The 12,571-nt window shown below is 32.8% G+C and overlaps 1 protein-coding gene across 7 annotated transcripts in view; it reads left to right on the top strand.

Annotated features, from left to right (window-relative positions):
* LOC145304150 (uncharacterized) overlaps window positions 1-12,571 on the top strand; it is a 125,121-nt gene that overhangs the window by 111,274 nt on the left and 1,276 nt on the right. Inside the window, exons 6-16 of one of the 7 annotated variants that reach the window (XM_080145917.1) lie at window positions 302-358; window positions 705-759; window positions 1,232-1,276; window positions 7,793-7,819; window positions 8,060-8,107; window positions 8,953-8,999; window positions 9,783-9,825; window positions 10,097-10,198; window positions 11,068-11,145; window positions 11,869-11,916; window positions 12,477-12,533. In XM_080145917.1, the coding sequence (XP_080002043.1) occupies window positions 302-358; window positions 705-759; window positions 1,232-1,276; window positions 7,793-7,819; window positions 8,060-8,107; window positions 8,953-8,999; window positions 9,783-9,825; window positions 10,097-10,198; window positions 11,068-11,145; window positions 11,869-11,916; window positions 12,477-12,533 (607 nt within the window). Of the gene's footprint in view, window positions 1-301; window positions 359-704; window positions 805-854; window positions 900-1,231; window positions 1,277-7,480; window positions 7,508-7,792; window positions 7,820-8,032; window positions 8,108-8,952; window positions 9,000-9,782; window positions 9,826-10,096; window positions 10,199-11,067; window positions 11,146-11,868; window positions 11,917-12,476; window positions 12,534-12,571 lie in introns of all 7 variants that reach the window. The other 6 variants (XM_080145918.1, XM_080145913.1, XM_080145914.1 and 3 more) reach the window with 6 other exon arrangements.

Below are 12,571 nucleotides of genomic sequence, written 5' to 3'. Positions count from 1 at the left end.
GCGCCTAGTAGAGCACAACCCCCCCCCCCCTTATTCAGAAATAAATTGATAATTGGTTATATGAGATCATTTTGGGTACTAAATAGCCTTGCTGCAATATTAGAGCACCACAGGCGTAGGCCAGGCAGGGTTTAAGTTCCCCACAGGGGTAAGGCATAGAAAAAAAACTAACCTTCCACTTTTTCCAATTCCTTTTAATAAAACGTTGGGGAAGGGGGCGGTTACAGTGCTTGGTATGCACTTTTGTGAGAAAGCAAAATATGTGCAAATCACAGAATTAATTAATGAATTATTTTTTTAGATTTAATACAGAGATAGAAGTGGTTAAATTCAACGTAACTTCAATTGTCGACGAGAGGTAATATTTATCTTTTTTTAACAAGGATGAAATCATACATAATGGCGAAAAAAATAAAATCTTACCGAAGGTAAAAAAACATTCACATTTTTAAGACATTAAGAAACGCATTAAATAAATGCTACCTCTTTTGTTCCAGAGCCCAAAGTTAAATTGGTCAATTAAGTCCCTGGAGGACTCTAGGGGCACTTGAGGTGTGGGGGAGAGTAGTCGACCCCCCCCCCCCCCACCCATTTTTAGTTTTATATTTAAAAAGAAATTTTATAAAAATATTTGGAGTGTGGGGTTTAAAGGGAGGATTTTACTGAAACGATTTCTCTTGGGAGTGTGATATCCGATATTTCAGGTGTTCTGGATTGATTCCTGAGATTGAAGACCTTTGCGACGATATCGTTGCCGAGGTTATACAACGGTATAACGATGCCGTTCAAGAAACTTTGCCTGAGGTAAATATATAGATAGATAGATATACTTTTGTGATGATATCGTAGCCAAGGTTATACAACGGTATAACGATGCCGTACAAGAAACTTTGCCTGAGGTAAATATATAGAATATAGATAGATATACTTTTGTGATGATATCGTAGCCGAGGTTATACAACGGTATAACGATGCCGTACAAGAAACTTTGCCTGAGATAAATATATAGATAGATAGATATACTTGTGTGATGGTGTTAAGCCGAGGTTATACAACGGTATAACGATGCCGTACAAGAAACTTTGCCTGAGATAAATATATAGATAGATAGATATACTTGTGTGATGGTGTTAAGCCGAGGTTATACAACGGTATAACGATGCCGTACAAGAAACTTTGCCTGAGATAAATATATAGATATATATACTTTTGTGATTATATCGTAGCCGAGGTTATACAACGGTATAACGATGCCGTACAAGAAACTTTGCCTGAGGTAAATAAATAGTAAGATGAACACATATTTGAATTGATTTATTCTTTTAGCCCCTACAGGGAGCTTTGGTCCTGCAGGTCTCTACTTACTCTTACTTAACACAACCTGGAATAAAAAAGGCATACAAATAATTTACTCTCAAAAAGTTTGTTTGCAGTCCACATTCGGATGAGGTATAATTGAGCATTAACATATAAAAGTAGGATGATAACATCCATAAAAGCGAAGCTCTGAAACGGTAAGACAAACGAACATTAAAACTTGTAGAATGTCAGAACTGAATAAGCAGACTATTAATGTATAAGTCAAAACATGATAATTGTAAGAAAATTTAATTATAAAGATGCGTCGCATATAACACTGTACCTTGTGGTAATAGGATCAGTATTTCAAAAATCAGGTGAATATGATGATTATAAAATACAATAATTTATTGTCAAAAAAGTGAAAAATCAGCATTTTATGAATATGAACTTTCTGGTAACAATTAAAGAGTTGCTAAGCTTCCTTAATCATAACTAATTGTTATAGGAATCATCATGCAATATTTGAAATCGTTAGAGCAATTCTAACCTGTTCAAGCTAAGAGCTAATTGTCCGTGACGGACATACGTACGAACTGGCCAATCCAATTATAAAAAGCTTCGCTCTTAAAAAACATGTTGAATGTCACTTCCTAAATCAAGAATAAAATTATACTGCTTAAAGTCATCTTACAATGTACTTTTTAGTTTCCTAGTTTTTTTAAGGAGGATATTATGATATTTTCAAGTTAAGATGCATTGACATGTTAGAATTATCCTATCGATTTCAAACGTTGAAAGATGATTCTTATCAGGTACGATTTAAGAAGCTTAGAAACTCTATATTTTGACAACAAATTTTTGTATGTTAAAATTATCGTATTTATTTGAATTTTGAAAAATTTATTCCAATAACAACAAGGTATAATGTTATAAGGGAAGCATATCAACAAATTTACTTACAATTTTGTTTACATTTTTTTACATTCTGCTTTTTCAGTTCTGACACTCTATAAATGTTGATGACCTTTTTCCTACCGTTTCAGATCTTCACTTTTATGGATGTTGTCATCCTTGTTATTTTAAATAATTAGAAAGAACGGCAATGCTATATAAATTTATCTAGTTAGAATTTTGTTAAGGACGCTGCCGAAATTAAATTAATCCAAAAGTGCAATTAAATGAAGGTTAAAAAGTCAACGAGAATTTAATGAAACAGGATCTTAGCTTTCTATATCAATCTATTCATATTTCTAAAAGCAGAGCTACTTTCAATTCACTTTGTCCGTCCGTCCGTCAAACCCCCAAATGCGGGAAATGTTGGACTGGTATTAGTGATAGAGAAATGAGCATCTATTATACTCCAACAATCAGATTAATCGGATGATTATATCACATAAAAAATTGTTGGTAAAAAATGGACGTACGGACATTCTGGTAACGATTATAGAGTTGCTACGCTTTCTAAGTCGTACCTAACTACTACAAGAATCATCGTGCAAAGTTTGAAATCGCTAGGACAATTCTAACATGCCTAAATTAACGAAAAACGGACGGACGGATGTACGGACCAACCTTAATCATAGAAAAGCTTCGCTGTTGATAACTTACAACAAACTTTCAATGAAAAAAATAATTTTCACAGACGGTTTCAGATGACTGTATATTGTTTTGAGGATTCCTATGACAAATAGATATTATGCTGGTTGTGTCAGTAACAGCACCCCTCCCCCCCCCCCCCCGTAATTAAAGATGTTAGTTTTAGTTAGTTTTTACCTCTCATTAACGAATATAGATATAAAAAAATGGGACCAACTTATAGAATACTTATAGGATGCATGTCAGAACTGAATAAGCAGAATATTAATGCACAAGCCTAAACATAATTGTAAGAAAATTTAATTATATTTATATCATAATTTTACATTAACGAATCCTTGGATAAATTGCTATTATCACATACGATAAATTTCAAATTTTTCCAAATGGTATTTCAATTGTAGAAAAAAATGTGCTTTTAAAACGAATCCATCAAATCATAAAAACCTTTTTTATGATTTTGACATTGAGATTCTTTAGCTTCTTTAATACAGGGTTGAAGGAATGGGCAAGATTTAAAAGTGTAGAAAGAAAAAAGATAAGATTTTTCCGAATCGCTTCTAAACCGATAAGAACCGGTTTTCAGCTAAACGGAAAATTATTTCTAGCATCGTATTATATCCAGTTTTCTACGAATATAAACAGATACCCAATTCCTAAGAACATACAGAATAAAACTGACTTTGTCTATCAGTCATGTAATAAAAGACGTAGATATATATAAATACATATAAAGTTTTTGTCATTTTCTGTTCCTATATATATTACTAGCGGCTACGCCCCCTAGAGGCCTCTAGGGGCATTTGAGGAGGAGAGAGTCGAATTTAATAATTCAATTTCTTATTTTGGATTTTAAAAAATTTACGTTTGATGTTTGTTTTTCGTTGAACTCTCTTTCTAAAATTGAGAAATTAAAAAAAAATTAATTTCTCTAGGGAGGGTGGTGGTACCCTCCCCCAAAATAGTTATAAACCTTCCCGGGACATATGAGAATCTACCCTGTTAAGGAGAACCCGATCGGTTCAGCGGTTAGCGAGATCCTTCGGTACAAACAAACACACAGATACACAGACAGACACACAAACATCCTGTTACTTTAGTATAAGGATTCTTTCTCTTTCTTTTTCTTCCCCTCTATTTAAATGGTTATTGACCATTTGATCTACCTTTTTTGAGCTTCGCTTCTTAAAGATGTTTTCATCCTTGTTATTAATGCAATTGTTTAGGTTATGCCGGCAATAAAACAATAAACAAATTGAATATTCCCCTTTTGTAACCAGTGGACCGCACCCAAACACGTTTTCCTCTTATAATTTTTTTTAGCGAAGCTACTCTAGAAGTTACTTTTTAATTCCTCTGTTTCTCCTTTTTCTCTATTTTGCTGTCTCTCTCTCTCTCTGTCTTTCCATTTTCATTTTTACGTGTCCTCCAAAGCAGTAACGACATACTTAAGAACAGACATTAGATGTAAATTGTATAATCATGAGTTAGAGGAAATTTCTCAAAAAAATCAACCACCTATCTCAATTAGAAGCCGAGAAATTATTTTCCACAATACATCTCAGACTAACCGACGGAAATATAAATGGAACAGAATTCATGGGCGATATAGTGACCCAATAGCGGTATAAGTGATAATGTTGATAAACAAATTTGCATAGCAATGCGAATTTTCGTGGTTGCATATAAAGCTCAAAATTAAACTTGAAGACTAAAATATTGTCCAAGAACATGGCAGACAAAGATTATATTAAACTAAAATGTGTTTGAGCGTGTTTGTAATGTGTATATGAATTATTAGCATAACATACAATAATCATATTTTTAAAAAACTAAAGGAAAAATATTTCATTTGTACATTTTATGTCAAAAACTGCTGAAAATCACGTATAGGTGGAGACACACAGGCATCCTGTTACTTTACACGCTTCGTTTTTTATTAAATGAATAAGTTGGGGTACAATGTTTGGCACTTTCGATATAAGTAAATGATAATAAAAACCCCAAAGAATGCGATAATAACTTCAGAAAATCAGAAAAATCAAAGAAAATAGTTTTAATACTTAATTAACGTTTTTAAGCTTTTCTTCAAAAAGTTTAGATAAGATGCCTTTAAAAGTCGTCTATGATTTTGTCAGGGATAAAAATGTAACTCTAAAATAAGAATTACAACATATTTTTTTAATTAGTACAAATTACAATTTTGAACACTTTATTGTGAAGTAGAAACCTGAATATTTTATCATGAAAATTGATTTATGATTTGATTGTCTGCTAGATGAGAAGAAAATAGATACTGACAGTACTTGTTGGTTCTTTAAAAAAAAATTAGGTAGATTACTTTCAGAACCCCTCTTTTCGCAACATTATTTCAATAGAACAGAGCCGTAGTCTTAGTGTACTCAATATCTAGACAGCTAATCATTGTTTTAGAATTGTTCAATTTTTTTACTTCTGATAAAAACAGAATTAATGGTATTTTTGTAAATATTATACCTCCAAGAAATGGCTATACTTCCCAATCATATGTTGTGTGATATTTAAGAGGAATTATTTTGATATAATGTCATTAAAATATTCGTTGAAAAAAGTGCTATTCTAGCTTATACTTCACATTTTAATGTGTATGATAATTCAAATAAAAGATAATGAAGATTTACATTTTATTTAATTGTTAAAATTATAAAGAAAAACCTGGAAACAGTAAAAAAACTGACTTTGTTTTATTGACGCAGGGAAAATTTTGTCAAATATTTGAATAAAAAAACAATATAAAACAAAATGAATTATTTTTAATATAGTCACAAAAAGGGTTAATGAGGTTAAAGAAAATTTTATTTACTAATCATGTCAGTTAAACTCTATTATACAGAAAACAGTGTAAAAAGGTGTTCTCGTTTTAATTTTAAGTAATTTCAAATGCATTTTAATACCTTTTAATTATTTATTTTTTGAAACATCATTTTATAAAATGTTATTGATTTTTAAAGTTATATGTTAGAATGTTTTTAAATTTTGTTAACATTTTGTTTTAAATGTAGAAAATTGGAAATTCTAAACATTCAAGAAATGATTTTATTAAATTTTCATCATTTAAATTGCATGTTTGATGAAATTTTCAACTGATAATTCAAGAAAAATAGTTCAAGTTTTATTATATTTTAATTTGAATTGTTAAAAAAATATATTTTTGTCAAAAAAGGAGAAGTTATGCTTTCCTCAAAAAAAGACCTAAAACATGAACATTAACACGTGTAATGAGAATTTTTTTCTTTCAGGCTTAATTTTAAGTAATTATTGATATTTTTTATAAAAATGATTTTATATAAAAAGTTTTAAAAATCGATTTAAGTAGTGGTGCTAAAAAAGGTTGCGAACTTTTGTAATTTTCTTGCAAAAAAAATTTTCTCAGATTTTAAAAATAGCAAAGGGTGTTATTAGACGTACTTACAGATACAATTGCTAAGTCATTTCAGCCTAACACTAAAATAAAGTTTTTACATCTGAGGGTGGAACAGTGTTTAGTATTCTTATTTTAGTTGGATCAAGTGTGTGATGAAACTAAGGTGGAGACACACAGACAGACACATAGACATCCTGTTACTTTAGTATTCTTATTTTAGTTGGATCAAGTGTGTGATGAAATTAAGGTGGAGACACACAGACATCCTGTTACTTTAGTGTTCTTATTTTAGTTGGATCAAGTGTGTGATGAAACTAAGGTGGAGACACACAGACATCCTGTTACTTTAGTATTCTTATTTTAGTTGGATCAAGTGTGTGATGTAACCAAGGTGGAGACACACAGACATCCTGTTACTTTAGTATTCTTATTTTAGTTGGATCAGGTGTGTGATGAAACTAAGGTGGAGACACACAGACATCCTGTTACTTTAGTATTCTTATTTTAGTTGGATAAAGTGTGTGATGTAACCAAGGTGGAGACACACAGACATCCTGTTACTTTAGTATTCTTATTTTAGTTGGATCAGGTGTGTGATGAAACTAAGGTGGAGACACACAGACATCCTGTTACTTTAGTATTCTTATTTTAGTTGGAAAAAGTGTGTGATGTAACCAAGGTGGAGACACACAGACATCCTGTTACTTTAGTATTCTTATTTTAGTTGGATAAAGTGTGTGATGAAACTAAGGTGGAGACACACAGACATCCTGTTACTTTAGTATTCTTATTTTAGTTGGAAAAAGTGTGTGATGTAACCAAGGTGGAGACACACAGACATCCTGTTACTTTAGTATTCTTATTTTAGTTGGATAAAGTGTGTGATGAAATTAAGGTGGAGACACACAGACAGACACATAGACATCCTGTTACTTTAGTATTCTTATTTTAGTTGGATCAAGTGTGTGATGTAACCAAGGTGGAGACACACAGACAGACACATAGACATCCTGTTACTTTATTATTCTTATTTTAGTTGGATCAAGTGTGTGATGGAACTAAGGTGGAGACACATAGACATCCTGTTACTTTATTATTCTTATTTTAGTTGGATCAAGTGTGTGATAAACCAAGGTGGAGACACATAGACATCCTGTTACTTTAGTATTCTTATTTTAGTTGGATCAAGTGTGTGATGAAACCAAGGTGGAGACACACAGACAGACACATAGACATCCTGTTACTTTAGTATTCTTATTTTAGTTGGATCAAGTGTGTATTGATACCAAGGTGGAGACACACAGACATCCTGTTACTTTAGTATTCTTATTTTAGTTGGATCAAGTGTGTGATGAAACCAAGGTGGAGACACACAGACAGACACATAGACATCCTGTTACTTTAGTATTCTTATTTTAGTTGGATCAAGTGTGTATTGATACCAAGGTGGAGACACACAGACATCCTGTTACTTTAGTATTCTTATTTTAGTTGGATCAAGTGTGTGATGAAACCAAGGTGGAGACACACAGACAGACACATAGACATCCTGTTACTTTAGTATTCTTATTTTAGTTGGATAAAGTGTGTGATGTAACCAAGGTGGAGACACACAGACATCCTGTTACTTTAGTATTCTTATTTTAGTTGGATCAAGTGTGTGATGATACTAAGGTGGAGACACACAGACAGACACATAGACATCCTGTTACTTTAGTATTCTTATTTTAGTTGGATCAAGTGTGTGATGATACTAAGGTGGAGACAACGGCACAAGTTAGAAGAGCAGCTAATATCACATTCCAGGTAAATACGAGTTTATATAAATAAGAGGTGAATCGTGAAAATCTAGCCGTTCGTCATAGGGGAGGTGGTGAGCTCGAATCTTGGCCCAACACCGCGTCATAACTAAATACGTAAAAATGATTTATACTTTTGCTATGTTAGATTAGCAATATTTATAGCAAGCTAATGGGGAGTGCATTGGCCTAAAACAGGCGCAACTCCTTACAACATTAAGCAAGCTGTCTATAATGCGATAAGATGAATTTAACCATATTTTTTTGGATAAATTATCGGTTAATGCATGTAAAATCCCTACTAAATGTAGATAATAAATACTAAACATAATTTAGGAAACTTTAACGCAGAACTGGAAAGTATCGTTTTACAAATAAATTTAGACAACCAACTCTCTCTCGCTTTATGTATTTTGAAAATACTATCTATAATACAAAGTAGAACGATGTCTGTCTGTCCGTCTGAAGCTTAAGATCTCAGTAACCGCTAAACCGATTGGGCTCTACTTTTCAGGGATTATACCTACTGGTCCTGTGATGGTTTTAAGCTATTTTTCTGGGGGGTGGGACACCCCCAACCCCCCAAAAAACTAAAAAAAAACACCCCCCATTTTTTTGTGTAGGAGATATCCTTGGTTCTTTTTTTGCAGGAGATTTCCTTGGTCCTTCTTATTTTTTTTACGAATTTCACCTTAACTTTTTTTTATCATCTTTTGGGGCAAAGCCCCTAGAGGCTAGGGGCGAAGCCGCTAGTTTTCTATATTTTACTACATTTTTAAATACCCATTTATTGTGGTTGGCCTATTTATAATAAAAAATTTTCCCGATTTAACAATATTTTTTTTATTTCAGATGGTTTTTAATGTTTCCAAAGATTTGGCAGAAGAGAAATATCAAAGGTGATGATTTTAATGATTGTTTTTTTTCAGATGAATTTAGTTATCAACTCGTTCCACATTATTTATTTACTGGCCTTTATTAGAAGTGAGAAGGAGGGAGGATAAAAGTAGCTTAAAACCAACTCAAGACTTATATTTAAAAACAAAAATGTATAAGGATTTTTTAAAAAAGATAACCAAAACGGTCCAAGGTTAAATTTCAATGAATAAAAAATAAGGACATTATCGTCATCCATAAAAGAAAAGCTTATCAAATTAGATAGATGAGCATAAAGACATAAATGCATTCAACATTTAATAAACATAAGACTTTGATTATTACTACACTTTAAAAGGCTTATTGAGAGGCCAATCTTTAACATTTTACCTAAGTGTCAAGTTAATCACAGTTTCGAAATATAGACTTTTTATTTATAATTATACAGTTGGTATGCCTTCAAAAGTATTTCTCAGGATTCCTCATACTAGATTTGCAAAAGATATGACGATTTTAACATTTATAAATTTACACTGAGATCCGTCTATTAGACGGACGGATTGACCAGTGGCCACAAAAAAAAGTGCCATAAACAAATAATAAAATTACACCTACATTCTTATTATTCAATTCAATGTCGTGCACAGGGCTTTATTTGGAGATTTAAAGCCTTTGATTGGTTTGAAAAAAGGGAGAGGATAGGTTTTCGTTATATTATGTGTTAGGGGGGTGTAGACACCCAACATCTACGCCCCCTTCTGCAACCTTATGATTAAATTCGTGTTCATATTTATTTATTATTTTAGAATGGTTGTTGAAGGAAGATTGGAGGGAGAGAAAATGTTTGCCGTAAGTTTTAAATCTTTTTTTGTGGGGATGGTGGGGGGGGGGGGTAATCACCCCTCCCCCCCTCCCTATGGACGTCCCTTCCTGCAGGGAACACTCTATTTATTGAGCCTGTAATTACGCTGCCCTAACCCTGCGGGGCTACGAAGTTACGAACCTAATAAATAAACAAACAAACAAATAAAACTACCCCCTCCTTTTTTTTAAAGGGGGGAGTTCTGTGATCGTCAAAGAACACGAGGTCACCTGCAAAACAACTACTTGTGTATTTTAGGAGGGACTGGCGGAAGGACGGAAAATGGCGGAGGCGATGTTGGCGGCGAATATCACTGAGGGCAGGAAAATGGCGGAGGAAGAGTATAACAGAAGAGTTGAGGTAATTTACAGGGATAAGACAATGGCCGATAAATAGATATACATCTCCATTTATAATACACAAAATTACGACTTCTGTAGATTACAATTAATGGTTGAAAGATTGAAACGATTGGACACTCAACTCAATAAACCAGCAAATTAAAATTTGATGAAAGTCCCTAAATTTATTAAGCAAACGAATAAGACTTTGGGGACTAGAGTATAAGATAGTTCATTGTCCCCTTCACTTCCATGGGTAATTCATCTGGTGTGCGTTCACTTCCGCATTTGATTTACAGACATTTTAAGGGTGGGAGGTACACTCCTCCAAAATAGTTTTTTTTAAGGGTGGGAGGTACACTTCTCCAAAATAGGTTGAATCCTTTCCATCTGCTATATAAGAATCTTTACTATAAAAGAGAAATATATCGGTCCAGCAATTGACGAGATCCTTCACTACACACACATACAGACATTCTGTTACTTCTATATACGGATATTCACTTTGTTGCTGATACGCGAATTCTAGACAAAATTTTCCTTGTTTAAGGATTATATTTACGTTTTCGTGGACAATGTCTACATAGTCATTGAAATAAAAGGCGGCCCATCTTTTTGGAAAATAATCAACATCTTTGATTGAATGATTTTTTAGGAATATGGATTTGGATATATTATTACTTGGATGTTCTACTAGATTTTTATGTACTCTAATAATGTTATGCTTCCAGCTGGCTAAAATAACGATCCGTCCCCTTTACCCCACATCCCCTTCCTTCCTACTGGATGCACAAACTGACGTATAAATTAGGTCTATAATAGCAAGATAAATTGACGACAAATTTCCCCCTATCAGTATATCCACGTATATCCTATATCTATTTTTAGGAAGGTAAACTGGAGGCCGAACGTGAATTGGAGCGACGAATAGAAGAGGGCAGACAACAGGCGGAGGAAATGTTCAAGGTAAATTTACATGATGGGGAGGTAGAGGGTTTAATATCTCCCTTGAAATGTTTTTTTTTTTTTTGGGGGGGGGGTAAAAACTCCTATTTTGGGTGTGAAATGCAGGTAGGGAGGGGACATTGGGTTGTTTATTACACAAGTTCCCAAAGTTTTAAAATAACGTTTTCGTATTCGTTGGATCAACAACTTTGGGGACTTCTAATGAATTGTGATTGGTTGGTTCTTTAAGTTGAGTGTCTAAACGTTTTCACTACTAATTGTAATCTACAAAAGGGGCAATTTTGTTTATCATCATCGGTCCATATTAGTTTATATTCATGTCCCTGGTAAAATGACAGAAAGTTTTTTGATTTGTAAAAACTTAGGGCTTAAAACCATGGCGTAAAGCGTTAAATTTAAAAAAAAGGGATTCACAGGTTTGAAGATAGGGCTAATATTTAATATATTTTTCTCGTATTCATTCGAATCCGGTGGATAGGAACCGGTTCTCATCCATACAAAAAAACTATGTCGAGCATCGTATTATATCCAGCTTTCTACGAATATGAAAATGTACAATCATAAGATTAAAACCAGTTTTTTTAGCCCTTCGGCACCTCGGGGCTAAAAAACTGGTTTTAATCTTATAAGTGTACATTCTATATACGCGTAAAGCTGTTTATAATACGATGTGTGAAATAACTATTAAAAAATTAAAGATAAATAATCTTAAATTTTCTTCAGAATATCACCGAAACAGAACGAGCAAAGGCAGAAATTGAATTTCAGAAGGTATTTTTATTTTTTGAATGTGTATTTTTAAAGTATTAAGTTATTCCAAAATGGTTTAGACCAAAGCCCTTAAGAGAATATAGATGAAACAACAAATGTTTTTTTATATCATACAGGTAACCTTTTAAGGCCCCTTTATTTTATAGTGTTATCCTACTGATGTAATGTGTAAATGCTTTGTTAAAATCATGAATTTTGGTCAGTTTTGTACCTGGATATTGACAATCCAGCAAGGTTTGTTGGCATCCTACAGTCTATCCATCCGCGGCAAATATAAGAAAATATAAGATAATTGTCTTATAATTATCATATTCATCAGTTTTAGAGATAATAATTTCTATGACAAAAAGGTTCAAATTCAATATTTTAAGTTATGCATCTCTACATTCAAGTTCTAAAAATATAAATATGTCCTTAAACAGTATCCTGTATTTTATACAATTTTTCAACTAATTTTTGTACAACACGGTTTAGACTCACAAATTAGTATAAGGTTTTGCTACTAGCAATTTAGAGCATCGCTTTATTGATGTTTTAAATGAATATTAATCTTATTTTAGAGAGTGGCCGAAGGAGAAGCACAGGCTAAGGAGATGTTTGATGATATGGTTAGAAAGGTAATGCCAGATTTTTTAGAAGCCAAGCTACACTATAT

The sequence above is a fragment of the Acartia tonsa genome, chromosome 13 (assembly GCF_053477335.1).
Source record: "Acartia tonsa isolate MP-2025a chromosome 13, ASM5347733v1, whole genome shotgun sequence".
Taxonomy (NCBI): Eukaryota; Metazoa; Arthropoda; class Copepoda; order Calanoida; family Acartiidae; genus Acartia; species Acartia tonsa.
Note: the sequence above shows the minus strand (reverse complement) of the source record. Positions and strands in the feature narration are given on the sequence as shown.